The sequence below is a fragment of the Danio aesculapii genome, chromosome 10, assembly GCF_903798145.1.
Source record: "Danio aesculapii chromosome 10, fDanAes4.1, whole genome shotgun sequence".
Lineage (NCBI taxonomy): Eukaryota > Metazoa > Chordata > Actinopteri > Cypriniformes > Danionidae > Danio > Danio aesculapii.
In genome coordinates this window covers 36,181,009-36,201,523 of record NC_079444.1, presented here as the reverse complement: position 1 = coordinate 36,201,523, position 20,515 = coordinate 36,181,009, and the positions used below count along the sequence as shown (strand labels likewise).

Sequence of the window (20,515 nt, the reverse complement as noted above, 5' to 3'; positions counted from 1 at the left end):
CAGCAATTGTCAGATGTTAAAAAATGTGACTTAAAAAATAAAATACTCTTTACTTATCTATAGATATCCTTGGATAACCATTGAGTTGAATAAAGTGTTACATTATAATGTAAATGAAATCTATTGTATCTCAATAACACACCTCGTTTTCACCTGCAGATCTTGAGAGTTCTCGGTGAAAGTGCATTGCAGTGAGAACTAAAGCGATGAAGTGTCTTTCTGAAGTGTGGCAGTGGATCCCAAGTATTCTTGCGCGTGTGAAGTGCTGTAGCAAACAATTCTGCTGCGAAGTCTAAAGCTTTTGGTGTTCTCGTATTTCACTTTTTCTAATGTTCTGCAGCTGGACATGCAGCGGGGCGTTCATGGCCGACTGATGGACAACTCCACCAGTGGTGAGAGAAGCTGCAGTCGAGCTGCTGGGACGCTTCGTTCTGAGCCGACCGCAGCTCACTGAACAGTATTACGACATGCTGATCGAGCGCATCCTGGTTTGTGTTTTTTCTGAGCACTTTTACAAATCAGAATTGCAGCATTTTACAGTCAACTTGGTTTTTGCATAATAACTCAAAACTGTTTATTCAACATTTGTCTTTAAAAGTTTTGTCTTTAAACAGTTTTACAAGTCTTCTAGAGTTAAAAAGATGAGTTTTATCATTTTTAAATCCATTCTGATGATCTCTGGGTCTGGCGGGAGCACTTTTAGCTTAGCTTAGTATGAATCATTGAATTGTATTAGACCATTAGCATCTTCCACAAAAAAATTTCCCTGTTAAAGAATGGCTCCTGAATGAATAGTTGCAATTATATGGCTAGGAACTATATTAAAAATATGGCATAATAATCAAGGAACTTTGCTGCGGTACCATGGCTGCAGCAGGCGCAATGATATTACATGGCACCTGAAAATAGTTTCCAGCTAAATAACTAGATAACACCGCCGTGTATAACATCACTGCACCTGTTGCAGCCTTGGAACAGCATTGTACATTCTTGATTATTATATTAGAATGAAAGTGTAATTCCTAGTTAAATCGACCTAGAAAATACCAGAAGAGATGTAAGTGCTCTAATCTCATTAGCTAAGCTAATCTTTTTAGCTAAGCTAAGCTAAAAGGCTCTCCTTATGTCAGAAAAAATAATGTCAGAATTCTCTTTATTGTAAATGTAATGCATGCAGTTATTTCCAGTTAGCTGTGAAAACCAATTGTTTTGCATGTGTCATTTTAGAGTCAACGTTTTGCATAATGACTCCGAAAATGCTTCTCCGATATGTGTTTTTAAATATTTCCTTGACATTTTAATGTTATTATTTGAAGTAAGCGGACTCTTTCTCCTCATGAAGTAAAATAATTTCAGCTTAAATAATGTTATTTTCCGTTATTCATTCATTCATCTTCCTTCGGCTTAGTCCCTTTATTCATCTGGGGTCGCCACCGGGAATGAACAGCCAACTTATCTAGCAAATGTTTACACAGCAGATGCCCTTCCAGCTGCAACCCAGCTCTGGAAAACACCCATACACAATTATTCACAGTCTTACACTATGGCCAATTTAGTGTATTCAATTCGCATGTCTTTTGACTGGGGGGAAACCGGAGCGAACCACGCAAGCACGGGGAGAACTTGCAACTTCACACAGAAATGCCAACTGATCCAGTTGGGCTCGAACTAGCGACCTTCTTGCTGTGAAGCGACAGTGCTAACCACTGAGCCACCGTGTCACCTTCTTTGCATTTTATATATATATATATATATATATATATATATATATATATATATATATAACTCATACTTTAATTTTGGTTGCTAAACTGTTGCCAAATACATATGGCATCAGGCCTGAAAACACCTTTTAAACATCCAATACATGCCATTTATTGTTACATGCCATTATTTTACATTCATCTATGAAATAAACCGCTTAAAGAACATTTCCTGCTTTATATTAGTCAGTCTGCCAGGGTTTATGTTGCAAAAATAACGGACTGCCTGTACTTTATCTCTAATCTTCTGTTGTGCTCTTTTGTAAATGTAATGCACTCAGTTATATCCTGCTAACAGTGAAAACCAATTGTTTTGCATTTTGATTTAAACTGATGCATGTGTTTTCTTCAGGACACGGGCATCAGCGTGAGGAAAAGAGTTATTAAAATCCTGCGAGACATCTGTCTGGAGCAGCCCACCTTCAACAAGGTCACAGAAATGTGTGTGAAGATGATCAGGAGGGTCAATGACGAAGAAGGCATCAAGGTTTGTCATGCTTCTCTCTTCTAAATGTCTGTTTATCCATGTAAATAAATGCATTGTTTGCTGTATTTAATTTATGGAGATCATTTATTATTAATTGATAATGAAAAAAAATCTAAGTATTTTAATCAAAGTAATTAGTCATTTATATTAGGTCAAAGATGAGATGTTTGGTGGATGCATCAAATATTTTACAGAGGTGATTTTTTTTTGTACGCATAGAAAGCGTATTTATGCTTAAGGTGCTGTATGAAAGTTTTTGACTCTATTTAAAGCATAAAATATTATAATATGTTTGTAGATATTTAAGAAACATGCTAAGTGAACATTCTTGTTTATCTGAAAAACAATGCCGAAGTCAGATATTCTGCTTTGAAAATGTGAGTTATGTGGTGGCTGCCTTTTTGGGGTTCTTTTAACCCACCCAATAGACAGTTAGCCCAATTATATTTCAGCACCCCCATGTTGCTCTGGTGGAAAACCAATATTTCATTCATTCCTTCAGTCAGGAAGACTCTCAAGAATGTGTCGCCGATCGAAATGCCACCTCTGATGAAATGAGACACAGATTCAGGTTATTAATTAGCAAATAATATAATATTACGAACGTAAACATTAGGTAAGCAGGTTACATTGTAACCTTGTGTCCTAAACATGCTACGTGATGAGATTTGCAGTGATAAGCAATTGGCTGTTTGCCCCCAGACGAACACGGCAGCCATTCAAAACCACAGAATAGGGCACTACTGTACTATAACAAATGGTAAGGTTTATAATCAAAATTAAGACTATAAACTTCTTTAACGTTATTAAATGTAGATGCTGAATTACTGATATGTGTTGGCATGCACTGAGTCACTGGTTCTGAGTTCAATTTCAAAGGGTTTGTTTTATTTTGAAGATCTGAGGTGTACAATCTGCTGCTGCTTTCAGTATATGGCCAATACATGTCATGTAAAATGGCATTCACACTCACATTATTAGCATTTAACACCGAGTAAAGAACACATGAGGTGTACCTGAGGTGATCATTGTCAGTTTATGCTGTTGTTCAGCTTGCAAGAAATAGAAGCCATTTCTAAAATATCAACTCGAGGTGTTGGTTAGGACAGAAACTTCTTTTATTATGGAAAATATTCCTTCTATCGCGTGCAGTTGCTTTTATTTAGAACACGATTTAAATCAGCCTTTAGGCAGTCAGGTACACTGCTGTTGGTGTCGTCAATCTGGCAACCTGCGCTTGCGTGTGTTTTTGAACCAGTAGTGCAATACCTAGTTCATCCACTGAGTGTCAAACTTCACACACTGCACCTTTAAATAATTTGTCTTTTATGGTTCAGTGCCAAGTTTAAAATGATAATTTAAAAATATATATATATTCTTAAAGTCTTTTTAATATGTCATCAAATAATTATTGTTCTCAATATACTTGACAATATTTTGGTTTCTAAACTATTGTTATATTAATATTTTGGTAATAGGAACCTATTGGTAAAAATGTTTTAGTCAAAAAAAATTTTGCTCAGAAAAAATGTGAAACAGGACAAATATCGACTGAAATATAAATTCTTTAAAAAGTTTTTGATTTCAATTGGTATATCAATGATGCTATTCAACATTTATATATTTTTTGCTTTATAAAAATATATAATATTGCCCTTATAACTAAGAAATCTATTTTGCTCTCTTGTTCAGAAATTGGTGAATGAAACCTTTCAGAAAGCTCTGGTTCACTCCTACACCCAATCACGATAAAGAGCCATGACACGCACACCGATTCTCACATCACAGACGTGGTAAGGACCTGCAAACTCATCTGTAGAACCCCAAAACGTGTGTTGTAATACATTAAGTTTAAGAACACAATATGTCCCCGCTGACGTAATTATTGTCTCTCAGGTCGCTGCCTGCAGGGATTCCGGTTACGACTGGTTCGAGCAGCTGCTTCAGAATGTAAGTTGCCCATTATGGGACAATTCAGATTCGTTGTTCCAATGTTAGGTAGTTTTTAGTTTAATTTAGAGATTATGTGAATCAGTAACTGAAAATATACAGCTTTTGGGGCGGCTGTGACCTAATGGTTTCTGAGTCGGGCTTGTAACCCAAAGGTTGCTGGTTTGATTCCCGGTCCTGGCAGGAATTGGAGATGGGGGGAGGTGATGAACCACACTCTCTCCATCTTTGATACCCAGCTGAGGTGTGTGTGCTTCACTCCTCATTCAATATATGTATATGTGTGTGCACTTAGATGGATTAAAAGCAGAGGGAACCAATTTTTAGTATGGGGTAAAACCATACTTGACAGGCTCAATTCAATTCAGAGATACCGAATTCTCATGTTGTCTTCCATTCAAATCCATTCCTCTGCTCTTTCTATAAGGAGCTATTATAATTTAAAGGGGTGGTCCAGAATGTAATTTTAAGGCTTGGTTGTGTTTATAAGATGCAAAGCAATGTGTGCTCATGTTTCACTTGAAGGAAATCACGTTCTTTTCTATATATCTTACTTTGATTATATACAGCTACTCAGCTAACATGAAAACGACTGTCATATTCCCTAGTTCCTCCGAAAGGCCCGCCCTCAAGTGACTCTGATTGGTCATCTATCATTATGTTGCTTTGATTCATGGATCCACGTCACACCCACACAAGCATGCGTTTTTTTTGTGCTGTGTAAACAGTCAGTCAACCTCATGCTTCTCTCAAAAATAAAATCTGACAACTGTCTGTAACGAGTGAAAATGAGGTGCGGCTCCTTTAAGAGAGATCATCATTGTGTGTGGTCAACAGTGTGTAGACGTGTGTAACACGAGAAGCGCATGTGCGTGGGACCGATATTTATTTTTCTCTGATGCTGGGATTAAGTTATTTTCTGTAGTGACACTGTTGACAGAAGAATAAATCACTAGATGTGGGATGCGACCTGTGTGAGCCTTGATTTATTTTTTCTGCTGCTACACGAGTTAGGCGAGCTCTCCTGTATTTATTTTTTAACTCAACGTGTTACACGACGTCTTTCACATATATTCGGAATATGCATGTGTAAGTAATATGAATCGTTCACATATCTTTTGCGAGTTCATTATCTGAGATGTGGAACGCAGGAAAAGCTGCCTATAGAGAAACAATGCACAGTCGCACACGCGTAGAGAGACGCTGCACGCTCTGGTGAAGAGTGTGTGTGTTTACAGCGGTTTTGACTGATAAATATAAATTTGTTGCTAAATCGTTTGCGGTGCCAACAGCATTTCCTGTTGTTTACATCTTTGCTACAACATACCGTTAATGATAGACACTGTACATGTCATGATCAATTTTAAACAAATAAAAACACTTACAGGTTGTGAGCTGCTCCTTTGAGGAGATTTTAACCGAATCCAGCACTGAACTGGGAACTTGCACGCACATGTATGGCCCATTTCCTTTCCACTGAGAGGTACGGTTCGGTATGCTTTACCGCCATTCCACTGTCAAAAGATACCAAAAAACTAATCATACTATACCACTTTTTGGGTACCCTTTTGGAAGGGTACCTAGCATAACAAAGGGGTACCAAAAGGCGGGGCCAGATGCGCAGCTGAATGCTATTGGTTTACAGAGATACGTCACTAGCTCGTGCCCAAGGAGGAGAATGAAACAAAGGAAGCTCCATTTTTAAATACACAGCCAGGACATTACACCGTAAAAATATATACATATAATAATGAGCCATGGTCGACCCGAGCTCAAAACAAACCTTGTCGTCGTCTTGATGAACAGCCACAAGCCAAGAAGAAGAACAGAATCTACCCTGTGCCCCATTGTTGTTGACAAGGCCATCCATCTAAAGCATGAGCGGTTTCACTTTCTCAAGAGAGCTCGTGTGCGTGTCTATGTTAGAAATAACAATCTTCTGGAGCTGATGATAATAATGTGCGCATGATTATGGAAATGCTTCTGACGTCTGATACTTTCAGAAACAGACATGAGTGAAGTGTGAAAAAACAAAGGAGAAGCCCAAAAAAACATGGAGCAAATAATTTTTTCAGCAACGTAAAAAACATGAACAAAACTGCATGTTTAATTATTATCATCACCTTTTAAACATTATGAACTCATAATGACGGTACCCTCATTGGTACCATTGGTACCCTTTGGCAGTGGAAACCCAAGCCTGATAAAGTTGACCTTACCGACCGGTACCGTACCACTCAGTGGAAACGGGCCAGTAGTGAGTGACAAGCAAGCGTTATCCTTCTAGGTACACCCAGTTGAAAACATCTCACGCTGTAGCGGCTTTCAGTGCAATGTAAACAATATATGTGTTGGATTATTACAAGATATTAAAATAGTTATGTATGTATAAACACAGATTATAACAACAGCTCATTTAAATACTTAGCTAATATGTTGCTTGATTTATATTAGACAATACTGCTTGGTTATTTATTCTTATTTTTATTTATTTATTTATAGATTGTTCTGTCATTTATTTTCAGTGTAAAATTATTACTTATGTTTAAAATAAATAAAAAACATCACTTCTTTTTAAGTCCAAAGAGAGAAATAGACTATTGGTTTGTTTTTTATCATTATTTTGTGCTGTATTATTTAGCAGTAATAAATAACATTTAAAATAAAAGGAGTTTTTATGTGATTTTTCTAAACTAGTATGTTATGAAATTAATGAATGCATAATAATCGTGATACCGATGATTATTTCTCAGACTATAATCGTAAAACCAAAATCTTTAATCGGTGCATCCCTAATCACAAATAATGTAGTAGGAATTAATGCATATTTATATAGAATCTGCTGGTTCCTATTAAAAGATATAGTTCACGCAAAAATTTTAATTCTGTCATAATTTACTCACTCTTTACTTGTTTCAAACGTTTATGAGTTTCTTTCTTCTGTTGAGCACAAAAGAAGATATTTTGAAAAATGTTAGAAACGTGACCATTGACTTCCATATTTGTTTTTCTTACCATGGACTCAATGGTTGGCAGGTTTTCAGCTTTCTTCAAATATCTCATTTAAATTCAATGGAATAATTAAACTCATAAAGGTTTGAAACAAGTAAAGTATGAGTACATTTAATTTTTGTGTGAACTATCCGTTTAAATGACTGCTTTGGCTGTGAAATTTTGGTTAGATTATGTAAACACAATCACACTTTTACTTTTAAGAAATGTGTAAAGCAATGTACTTTTTTTCAGAAAGACTAATCATTGATTTAATCTCTGTTGTCAGCTGTGGAAATCAGAAGAGGACGCCTCTTACAAACCGGCCAGGAAGGCTTGTACTCAGCTGGTGGACAGTCTCGTGGAGCACATTCTGAAATATGAGGAGTCTCTCGCTGGTACGGTCTGCATTCAGTTATGAAGCTGAGGATTTACCTTAGCTGAACTTTCCCTGAGATTTGTTGTCTTTTTGTTTTGCAGACTGTGAGAATAAGGGTTGACGTCTAATTGCCTAGTGGCTTGTATCACCACGCTATACCTGTTCAGCAAAATCCGACCGCATCTGATGGTGAAACATGCCATGACTATGCAGCCGTACCTGACCACAAAGTGTAACGTGAGTATTGCTTTTGAAAAACCCTACTGATTTAAATAGGACCAATTATGCAAAAATAATGTTTATAACGGGTTTAAAACACAGTTGTGTGGCAACAGTCTGTGAATATAACCAGCTTCTAATGGTAAAAATAAATTAATTAAATCAATTTGATTGACATTCTCCCTTTGGACGTGTCATCAGAGGGGGAAAGCCCTGCCCATAGTGGCAGTCTCTCCCTCATTAGCATAGGATGTTAATGTTGTTTTTGAATCTGCCACTATGCTGACACATTTGTAGCTCCACCCTCTTTGAAAATAACGCAGTGTCATTTGAATTTTAAGTGCAGTCACCAAAATGGCACAATTAGGATCAAAGCCTAAAAGAGGCAGTTATAAAGAGTTATAAACATTATTTGTATAGTAATTTGAGCTGAAACTTCACATACACACTCTAGGGACATCAGAGACTTATTTTACATCTTGTTAAAAGGTGTATAATAGGCCCCTTTTAAATGGTGTTTGTGCTGCCATCTAGAGGCCAGAGAGTGATGGTGCGCTCTGTGTTTCTTGGTTTTGCAGACTCAGAGTGATTTTATGGTGATCTGTAATGTGGCGAAAATCCTGGAGCTTGTTGTTCCTTTGATGGACCATCCGAGTGAAAGCTTCCTCACCACTATCGAAGAAGACCTGATGAAACTCATCATCAAATATGGCATGACGGTCAGTTGAAGTGCCAGATTCAGCAGATCTGGGGACAGGTTTAACAACAGCTTAGGCCAAAGCAAACCCTCTTTTTATTTCATTTTATTTACTTTTTTCAAATGAAATAGATATTTTATTTGCATTTTGTAACAAAGCTGTCCTTTAATGTAATAATTTGCAAAGTTTTTAATTGAAAAAGCACATGATAGATAAAGATATAGCCTCTTAACTCTTAACACCTGCCAGTCTTTTTTTAAAAAGTTGCCACCTACCGGCAATTTTTGATAATTTTAACCAAAATTATATCTGTTTATTACACAGCTACTTGCTAAAACACATAACAATTAGACTCAAAATTAGACACAAAACATTTTTCTGAAACTTAAGTTAAATGCAAAGATGAAGGAAACGAATATAGCTGATGGAGTATGCGCTAACCTGCGCATTATTCAGTCACAAGATGGCACCAAACAGCTGATGGAATATACACTAACTTGAGTATTATTCAGTCACAAGATGGCACCAAACAGCTGATGGAATATACACTAACTTGAGCATTATTCAGTCACAAGATGGCACCAAACTGTTAAAAACACAAAGCTGACAGAAATAAAAACAGCTGATGGAGTATACACCAACCTGAACAATATTCAGACTCTAGATGGCGCCAAACAGTCAAAAACACAAATCTGACAGAAACAAAATCAACTGATGGAGTATACACTAGCTTGAGCATTATTCAGTCACAAGATGGCGCCAAACAGTCAAAAGCAAAGCTGACAGAAACGAAAACAGCTGATGGAGTATACACTAGCTTGAGCATTATTCAGTACAAGATGGCGCCAAACAGTCAAAAACGCAAAGCTGACAGAAACAGAAACAGCCGATGGAGTATACACTAACCTGCGCATTATTCAGTCACAAGATGGCGCCAAACATAAAAAAAAGCATAGCTGTCAGAAACAAAAACCGTTAAATAGAGCATAGACTAACAGACATAATATTTATTCAGAAGACAGTCAAAAACGGCACGTGACAAATAAGCATGTAAATAAGAATAAGGATGTAAACATATGGATGTGAACGTATCATCTTGAAATAACATGCCTTGGAATGTCGCAACTGACCAATCAGAATCAAGTATTCCAGACAGCCGTGTAATAAATCTAAATTATAAACCCAGAACCATTTTAAACAGTGTTCACTGTTTATCACCATTTAAATGCAAGAATGCACACACACACAAACACACAATGCATATAACTTCATCCAGATCAACTGGGGCTGATAATTTGGGCAAGCCCTAATAAAGAAAGGGGTTATCCAAATTAAATCTATACGTTCTCCCAAAACATGCAGAGAAAAGGCTCAAGCGTTCCCATAATGCAATCATCTTTATGTTCCTCAGGTTGTGCAGCACTGTGTGAGTTGTCTTGGCGCAGTCGTCAATAGGGTCACCCATAACTACAAGTTTGTCTGGTCTTGTTTCAACCGCTACTATGGTGAGTAAAGTCTTGTTTGGATTCGTTTGCAACTGATCTGGGATTTCTCAGACTGTTAATCACTTGAATATTCTTCTTCTTGGATATGCAGGAGCTCTGAGCAAGCTGAAGATGCAGCATCAGGAAGACCCCAACAGCACCGTCCTGGTCTCGAATAAACCTGCACTGCTCCGCTCACTCTTCACCGTCGGCGCGCTGTGCAGACATTTCGACTTCGACCAGGAGGAGTTCAAAGGCAGTAATAAGGTCAGACCCTCAATCATGGGATGTGGCTTTTGGGTTTTTAATTGTAGGAAATATTATGCTTTAATCCAAGATGGCTGTCGAACATGTGGTCAGTACTTGTATATGACTTATAAATCTTTTTTTTTTTTTTTTTTTCTTCAGATAATTTCACAACACTTGTCATTTTTGGTTGTCTTTATCCTAAAAAACTATTATGTTTAGAAAATGGTCCAATATAACAAATAAACTCTTAAGTTTATTGTATTAATTTAAATATGTATTATGATGATATTACTAATCACATGTTTTTTATGTTAATAGATTAATATTTTGTACAGTTTTTGCAAATCTTAAAGTTACTTAATCAACTTTTCCATTAATCAAGCCTTTAAACGGGTCATAAATCAGAGAAGCAAGTTTGTCTTTATAATTTGCGCCTTTAGTGTTCACCATGCTTGAGAACGAGATTGAGAGCAATATTGCTGCATTCAGGATTGTATCTTATTTCAGATTTACCTGTTTTGGGATGCACTGTGTATGTAATACAATGAAAATGTTTAGCCCTATAATGTGTTACGTTAGGGAGCCGTCACCAATATACCAATGGTGACATTCGCTTTTGAATTCCACAATTCATGCACTGCACAATTTAGTGGCGGTGGTGCTATCTAGTGTATCGAATCATTTTGATTGTCTGTAAATTCTTTGAAATGTTACTATAAAAACAACTCTTCGTGTGCTTCGTAGACACTATACATCAGGGGTGTCAAATCTAAACTTGGTAAGGGTTGTGAGTAAAGTCAGGGGCCGTACATACACATTTTTTAAAATTAATTATTGGAGAAAATAAAAGTGTATTAACAACTTTAACATCTCTTACACTTCATTAAACCACATTTATCAAAATAGCAAGGTTTTACATTTAATTTTAATTTGGACCACATTTGTGTCACAGCAGCTTTTATCTCTATCAAAACATGAAGGTCTCTAACCAATATAAGCATAAAACAGTACAGTAGGCTAGCATAGAACAGTAGTTTACTTTAAAAACAATTTAATATTCAGAAAAACTGATAATAAAACAAAAAGGCAACAACTGATATACCACATTGTAACAGGCAACAGATGGCTTCTGATATTGTATTACTAAACTTTAGTTTTTAGCTTTTAAAGACAACCTAATCATGAAATGGTCCATGCCAACTGTCGATGCCGACAACTGCACTTTTGGATTTCAGAGGAAAAAATTAAAGCAATATATTTATTAGTGGGCTATTATAGATAAATGGTAGCCTATATAAAAATAAATGGGAAGAAATTGTATTATTTCGATTATTTTTCTTTAAAGGACTTGTAATATATGAATAAATATTTGAATACATATTTAGTTTTCCACCTTGGTTGAAATTGTCGATATTCTCTGTCCACTTTGTGTTTTTTTGCTATTGTGCTAGTCCCAGAAATATTTTGCCTTGTTTACATTTAGCGTAACAATATGTTAACGTCTAAATTAGAGAGCAGGGTGAAGTGCAACAACACCACCTGCGTCTCAATATTGTAATGGTCCCAGACCTAATAATTAAAGCGAGCACGGGCCACTTGAATTTTGTTATCAAAACTTGTTGTCGGGCCTGATTAAATGTTTTGACGGGCCACAATGGCCCGCGGGCCTTGTAATTGACACATGTGCTATACATAGTTCTATACACATTGCTGTGCTGTTTTCCTTTCAAAAATGATTATTTCTTAAATTGTCGTTAGTTGGTCTTTAAAAAGTCTTTCATTTGCCCTCCTAAAACCTGTAGAATCTCTGTTTTATGCTGTTGTACGGAGACCCGGTAGGGATGTGATTGTGGATAAAAAACTGAGTGGGGAAAAAAAAACTAGTGATAGGAAAAGTTTTTACATTACCTCCCAAAGATGCTTTGCGTTCCCTCGCAAAACTGTTCCACAAACACTTCCTGTTCACTTCATACATTAGAATCAGAAAGAGCTTTATTGCCAGGTATGTTCACACATACGAGGAATTTGTTTTCGTGACAGAGCTTCTACAGTGCAACAGGATTACAGAGACAGGACAAAAACGGATAATAAATATATTTAAAAAAATACAAGTAAGAAGTGAATGCAAATATACAAATTGACAAGTGTATGTACGTGTTTATTACTATATACAACGTTATATAGCTGTTTTATAGCAGCTGTTATGTGCAAATTGGCATGTAAAGTGTGTTGTTAAATAAGTGTATATGTGTATTAAAAGTGTATAGCAAGTAGTGATGTTGGTTCCACAATTATTGTCATCAAGTGTTCATGAGATGGATTGCCTGAGGAAAGAAACTGTTTCTGTGTCGGGCTGTTCTGGTGCGCAGTGCTCTGTAGCGTCGACCAGAAGGTAAAAGTTCAAAGAGGCAGTGTGCTGGGTGTGAGGGGTCCAGAGTGATTTTGGCAGCCCTTCTGCTCGCTCTGGATTAGTACAGTTCTTGGGGAGTAGGAAGGGTTGTACCAGTGATTCGCTCAGCAGTCCGAACTTTTCGACATAGTCTTTGGAGGTCGTATTTAGTAGCTGAGCTAAACCAGACAGTTATTGATGTGCAGATGACTGATTCAACGATGGAGGTGTAGAACTGTTTCAGCAGCTCCTTTGTACACTCCATGTAAACCCTCCAGTTTTTACAGAGATTCTCCCGTATTTTACTATTCTATCCCGCTATCATCCTATCATTAAGTATTTTCCCGTATTTCTCATATATTTTTAATCTTGAAAGCACGCTGAAGTTAATATAAAAATGTCTGCATTCACTTTCTTTGCATTAAAGCTGTGCGTCGATCATCTTCATATGCAACCTCAGAATCAGTGAATGCATGTATGAGTGCTGACCGATGTAACTGACGGACGCGCTCCACATGATAAACTGATCCCAGATCAGCTTCTGTACACGCCATTTAAAGTGACACCTCACATTAACAGTGACACCTGCTATCAAAAGTGAAAAGCAGAGGTGTCACTGTAAGAACGCACAGAGCTTTGTGTTTAAAATAAAACATGCAGGATGGACATGTTTACATATTATAAAGTGTATTTGTCTGTTTAAACACCCACCCAAATCCCAAAGTGTCCTGCACTTTCGCTCCTCTTTAAATGGCAAAAACATCACCCTAAAATGTTGTAAAAATGTCCTCAGCTAATGTTATCATGAGATGAATTCTCGTCTTCTCTTTCAGGTGGTCATAAAGGACAAAGTCCTGGAGCTGCTGCTGTATTTCACTAAGAACGATGATGAGGAGGTGCAAACCAAAGCCATCATTGGTCTAGGTAAACATCTGCATCTGCATCTGCTCTCCATAAACACTGAAATTCTTGTCTGCATTCAGAATAAATAAAACCATGATCTCTTGCTTCTCTAGGGTTTCTGTTCATCCAGGACCCAGGACTCATGTTTGTTACAGAGGTGAAAAACCTCTACAACACCCTCTTGGCCGACAGGAAGACATCAGTGAATCTGAAGATTCAGGTGCTGAAGAACCTGCAGACGTATCTACAAGAGGAGGATTCCCGAATGCAGGAGGCCGACCGCGAGTGTGAGTCTCACTTATACAACACACACTTCTGTTCTCAGTGCAGCAGTAGCTAGAACTGCACCATTCAGGATACATTGACAATCATGGAATTTCTGTATCAAATAATAAGATCATGATTCTGAATTGAAAACAAAACGTGATTAGTTATTTGGCAAGGTTACTCACTGAATTAAAAATGAATCCATCAAATGAATTGGTAAAAACTCATTAGTTTGATCATGAAAGGTAAAAGGTTTAATAATGGCGATTAAAAAAAGTTTTGAATTATTTTGTAATCTATTTTCTTTTCTATGTCTTTTAATAAATATATAAATAAATTCACGTTCTAGTCTATTTTCTGTTCTATCATTTTGCATATAAAAATACTTAAAAATACTTTCTTTTTATTAAAGAATACTCTTTTCTTTATATGCATTTATGTAATATGCAAGGTGTGTTTATCTGTTTTCTTTATGTATTTATTAAAAGAAAATACTGATTTTCTACAAAAGCTTTGCTGTAGTGTATTAAAGGGCACCTAGGTTAGCCCTTTTTCCAGATTTAAAATAAGTCTTTTGTGTCTCCAGAAAGTGTGTGTAAAGTTTCAGCTCAAAACACCCAGCAGGTTTTTTATTATACCTTTTATTAAATTCCTATTTATACATTTTTTCACTGGGTGGCCGTTTTGGTGTACTGCTCCTTTAAGGCTAGTCCTCCCCGCCCACCGTTTCTACTTGCCTTTCTGCGTGCCTTAATCTCCTCCTGCGGCTGCGTCAGACAACAGACAGACTTAAAGGAAGCAGATCTCACGTAGTGTTTGTGAGAAATACTACAGTAAGAACTTTACCAATTAGTATTTATTGTGCAGTTGCATGGCAGGGTCACACAAAGTTCACGCGCACGTACACACACTGCAGTAGACACACACACACACACAGACAGACAGACAGACAGACAGACAGAGCGCCCGTTTAGCTTTGCACTCTTTTTGCACGCAAATGTGACAGGATACAGGTTAATCTCCACTGCTGTATGGATATATCTTATATTAATGTACAAAATAAACCTGATTTAACGTCCACAAACCGGGACTGAAGCGTCTTCCTTTATAATTGTTCTGAGACGCGGCTGTGCTGATGAAGTAAAGCTAAGCTAAATCGCTGTAATTCATTACACACATGCACTGTTTTAAAACATTTTAAACATGTGAAACTCACTCTTGATCACGTTTGATGATGATTGATGATCCTAGCGAACTGAACAGACCTTTTATTCCCGGCTGCTTTGCGCTCGTCCTCTCTTGTTGATATAATTATACACGTGACTACCGGGACATTTTAATACGTGCAGCTGTCAATCAATTCGGTGGGCGGGGGGACCGCACTCCTACGTAAAGTTGCGGTCGATCTGAAAACCGCTCCAATTGGTCCACCGTTTTTTATGTTGCTAAATTGAAAAAAAGGACTGGGTGTGTTTATATCACCCCAATATGACGGTTTATACACCATACATGCACATATGTCTGTTCAAACAGCTTGAAAAGTAGATATTTCACCATAGGTGCCCTTTAAAGAATGATTTCTGGAGGTTTGTGTGACTGGTGTAATGATGCTAAAAAATGAAATCACAGGAAGAAATAACGTTTTAAATTATTATCTAATAAGTATTTTTTATTTATTTATTTTTGATTAGTAAAATTATTTAAAATTTTCATTTACAAAGACGGTCTTAATCATGCAGATCCAGGGCTGGATTCTGGTCTGATCGTGTCTGTATGCTCTGTGCAGGGAATAAGTTGTCCAAGAAAGAGGACCTGAAGGAAATGGGCGACATCTCGTCCGGCATGAGCAGCTCCATCATGCAGCTCTACCTCAAGCAGGTGCTGGAGGCTTTCTTCCACACGCAGTCCAGCGTCAGACACTACGCCCTCAACGTCATCGCCCTGACGCTCAATCAGGGGCTCATTCACCCTGTACAGGTACGTATTAACAGTCCATGTTGCAATTCTTAATGTGCTTCACACAGGTGAGTGGGCTTGTCAAAATGAATTGTTTCTTCGGTGCACGGTGATGCAGACACGGACAATTCTGTATCAGTTAAGTAATAGATCATAACTGGTTATTACGTACTGATGTCACTTATTTCATATGCGCTATGTACCTTAATATGGCGAGGGAGGCAAGGGCAAGTAATTAAAATACTCCAACTACTTACAATTCACCGCTTATGGGTTTGCTGGACAGTCTTTCACTGACACTGAAGTTACAGCAGAGCCCAGGAGACTCACACTCTGTGGACCTTTGACCTGCTTGTGTGAGGTGACATTTCCTCTCCTCTCTTAGCTGTTAAAGTAATTCTTGTGGATCCAGACATGAGCGTGTCTGCAGAGCAAGTTTTCTCCACCACATCTATCATGGATCAGTGATGATTATCACACATTATGCACATGGACTGTAACCGCGGCAGTTTATCTGTGAATAACGCCAAAGCCACACTGACCATTAGAGCCAACTGTGTTGCGTTGAGATATCGAATTGAACTGAATTGATGGCATGATAACCTGAGACCAGTGTAGGGTAACACCCCTATTGTCAAACCACTTGTGGGTGACACACACTATTATCTTCTCTGTTTGCACCAGACACTTCTTTTTTATCAATACTCCATGTTTCTGGAAAACAATCTTGCAATTCATACTGTTCTTCAAGCAGGTGAGTGGGCTTGACAAACCACTTGTAGGTGACACATTGGCTGTTTCTCAATGCACGTTCTTAAGTGATCTTGCGTTCTTGGTTTTTCATGTTACTTCATCCTCAGTTGCCAAAGTACAGTTCCAAAACCCAAGAACTTATGTGTTTTGATATCGGAGATGCACACCTGAGCGCAGTAATTGCTTTAAGGCTGATTTATACTTGTGTGTCGAGTGATCGTCGTGACCCACGGTGTGCCTTGTGCGTAGCTGTGCAGTTATACTTCTGTGTGCTGTTTGTGTTGCTCTGCAATAACACTTCCGAAACCCTAGCTGGCAGTAGATTTTTATGTTCCTCTGTGTCGAGTTTCTTCATGGGTGTTTTGTTTTTTCTGAACACTATCTTAATGTACAAGTAGCTAAAACTCGCTCATTCAGATGCGGGAACCGACGGACATGCAACAGCTTTTAAAACACAAAACAAAAGTCTCCACCTGGAGCTCTTTCACTGGACTCGACACTTGTAAACACTCGCTCCAACGGGCTCGCAGCTACGCAGCCACAGCGAGGGGTTTTGCGACCACGTGAAGGCTGCACCCTAGCTTACTCGTGCGCTTGACACAGAAGTATAAATCAGCCTTAAGAAGTTTCAGAAGTCATTGCCGCTATAAAGAAGATGGGAAGCACATGACTTTATATTGACCTATTTAGTATTAAAGTTCAGACAGATCTTATTTATCTCAGGAGTTTCCCTAAACGAGACGGTGATTGTAAACGTTCACATGAAAATCGTAGTAAAAGCATAAATGTATTTAGGGTGTTTATGTGCTGAAATTCGTATTAAAATCTGTTTTATTTGTATTGTACAGTGTATTTGTAAGGCTTCTGTGCATATATATATATATATATATATATATATATATATATATATATATATATATATATATATAAATATATAAGAAAAAAAAACAATAAATCGTTGTATGAATGCTGTAATGTTAAAATAATTTTAAAAGGTCACGTGACCATCAGGAAGAACGCAGCATCTCATTTCTCAGAATATATGTGTTCTCTGTTCTCGCAGTCTTCCGAGTTCTTCTGAGGTAACTTGACGAGAACACGAGTCCGCATTCTACACTGCAACTCTCTGATAATGTGAAGTGCTTATTTTGACCCCAATTTTAAGTGTATACATTTAAAGTCAGAATTATTAGCCCCCCTGTATAGTTTTTTTCTTGAATTTCAGTTTAACGGAGAAAACAAATTTTCAACCCATTTCTAAACATGATCGTTATGATAACAAATTTCCTTTATCTTTGCCATGATAACAGTAAAAAATAGTTTACTAGATATTTTTCAAGACACTTTAATACAGCTTAAAGTGACATTTAAAGGCTTAATTAGGTTAACTAGGCAGGTTAGGGTAATTAGGTAAGTTATTGTATAACGATGGTTTGTTCTGAAGACAATCAGAAAAAAAGGGGGCTAATAATATTGACCATAAAATTGTTTTTAGAAATTAAAAACTGCTTTTATTCTAGCCAAAATAAAACAAATAAGACTTTCTACAAAAGAAAAGATATTATAGGAAACACTGTGAAAATTGTCTTGCTCTGTTAAACATCATTTGAGTAATATTTGAAAAAAAAAAAGATAATTCAGAGGAGGGTGAATAATTCTGACTTCAACTGTATTTTGTAATAACTGCCTAAAGGAGTAAATGTCCCACGCTACACAGACCATGCTGATGTGACCCTCTCAGTGTCCTGAGTTTAATATCTCATTTCCTCCATCAGTGTGTCCCATATCTGATTGCGATGGGAACTGACTCCGAGCCCACAATGAGGAATAAAGCCGATCAACAGCTGGTGGAGATCGACAAGAAGTACACAGGCTTCATTCATGTGAGTGGATTTGAACAGCAAACATGCGTTTGTTATTTACAGTGATGCAATGCATGATAATGCGTTGGGTTTGTGCATCGTTAATATACTTACCTAGAACTCAAATCCATAAAATGCTTAATTAAATGTTCAGTATGTGACAAAACAGGGTTTAAATGGTTCAAAAACTAAAATGTAAATGTAAACTTAAAAAGGGCCTAAAATTTAGCTGAATTAAAATGAAATGAGAACACAAACTCATTTGTTAACAAAGTTATTGTAGTTAACTAAAGCGAAGATAATGAAAAAAAAACAGGGTTAACATCGTTGAGTAAAGCTAAAACCAAACTTAGTTAATTGAAATGAACAATAAAAGTATATAAAAAATATGAAAACTTATTTTATTTCAACCAATTCAGCATTGGCTTTAACAACATTTTCTTTAACTACAATTATTATAACTGAAATAAAAAATATTTTAAAAACTAAAACAATATGAAACATTAAAAAAATCAATAAGGTATAAAAATGACAAAAAAACGAAGCAAATAACAATTGCTAAAACTTCTGCCAAATAATATGAAAAAAAGAAAGTTGGATTAACAGTTGTCAGAGTAAAATGTTTCAAGTTTTAGGGGAAATGGATGCAGTGAAATATTTAAAACTGAGATTTAAAAAAATTAGCAAAAGCTATTTTTTAATTTAATAAAAATGTGTTTAATAAAAAATGTGTTAATGTGTTAATGTGTATATCTATCAATACTAATATAGGACAAACTTAACAGCTATTTTTCTAAGCAACATTTCTAATTTCCAACAACATGATGTACTAAATAAACTGAAATAGAACAAATTAAAGTACTTCAAAGTAATTTACTGTAGTCATTTCTTATTGTAGTAACTAATAAATTCACAAAAAAAAAATGTAGTTTTAAATTTATCTCACTGATGCTAAAACAACATCATAACAAACATATTTTATTCCAGCTGGTTGGCAAGGCACATTTTTCATTTTCTTATACTCAAATACTTTAATTATACTAAAAATGAATAATAAAAAATATAAAAATATATAAAATAAAGTAAAACTTGAATTAAAAATTACAATGAAACTTGTATAAAATGAAACCAATGAAACCAAATAAATAAAAAAATCATAACGAACTGATAAAATAGCATCATGATGAACTTTTTTTTTTTCAGCTAGTTGGCAAAACACATCTTTCATTTTTTTTACTAAAATACTTAAAATATGCTCAAATTAAAATAATAATAATTACAAATTTATTAAAATAAAGAAAAACTTAAATTAAAATTACAATAAAGACTTAAAAAAATAAACTAAATCAAATAAAATGATGATATCTGCCTGAATGATGAGATCAAGACTTGTGAAGAGGTGATGCAAACCATCGAAGACTTCAAGGACAACACACACACGCTCTTAATACCCAAACTCATATCATTGAACATGTACACATGGACATCACCTATATACTATGTAACTGCAGGTTAACTATGTTTATATATCATGACTTTAACTGTTAAAAGCTATCAGTTACTAGTAAACTAATTAAAGATTTAGTTATGGTATCTAATAACCTTATTTTGATTGTAATGCAATAATGTGCACCTTTTGTAAAGCTGCATTGAAACAATAATTATTGTGAAAAGTGCTATACAAATACAATTGAATTGAATGATTGTGTCGTCCTATCAGATGAAGGCTGTGGCGGGGATGAAGATGTCGTATCAGGTGCAGCAGGCCATCGTGGGCTCGAAGGACACTGTGATCAGGGGTTTCCGGCTGGACGAGAGCAGCACAGCTCTGTGTTCACATCTCTACACGATGGTGCGCGGAAATAGGCAACACCGCAGGGCTTTCCTCATCTCACTGCTAAACCTGTTCGACGACAACGCGGTTAGTATTTTCTTTCATAACCTCTGTGTAATAACTAGATATGCCAATTTCTACAAATTCCCGTGATCATTAGTTGTTAACCTTAATAGAGTTCATAAGGGTTCTGGAAATCCAGGAAAATGCTTGAATTTTAATCTAGTGTTTTCAAGGTTTGGAAAGTGCTTATATTTGGGATAAAGTGCTTAAAACTGCTTGAATGAGCAATTGTTGCTTTCATAATAATTAATCTTGCTTAATAGTTTTC

At 36.4% G+C, this 20,515-nt stretch overlaps 1 protein-coding gene across 1 annotated transcript in view; it reads left to right on the top strand.

Annotated features, from left to right (window-relative positions):
* Positions 1-20,515, top strand: part of nipblb (NIPBL cohesin loading factor b) — a 62,503-nt gene that overhangs the window by 29,243 nt on the left and 12,745 nt on the right. Inside the window, 20 exon segments of the mRNA XM_056466466.1 lie at positions 160-181; positions 184-257; positions 341-391; positions 393-488; positions 2,116-2,250; positions 3,943-3,966; positions 3,968-4,009; positions 4,011-4,043; positions 4,147-4,200; positions 7,481-7,589; positions 7,672-7,686; positions 7,689-7,807; positions 8,368-8,508; positions 9,899-9,992; positions 10,084-10,238; positions 13,443-13,533; positions 13,626-13,799; positions 15,566-15,756; positions 18,264-18,371; positions 20,071-20,271. Coding sequence (XP_056322441.1) covers positions 160-181; positions 184-257; positions 341-391; positions 393-488; positions 2,116-2,250; positions 3,943-3,966; positions 3,968-4,009; positions 4,011-4,043; positions 4,147-4,200; positions 7,481-7,589; positions 7,672-7,686; positions 7,689-7,807; positions 8,368-8,508; positions 9,899-9,992; positions 10,084-10,238; positions 13,443-13,533; positions 13,626-13,799; positions 15,566-15,756; positions 18,264-18,371; positions 20,071-20,271 — 1,929 coding nt within the window.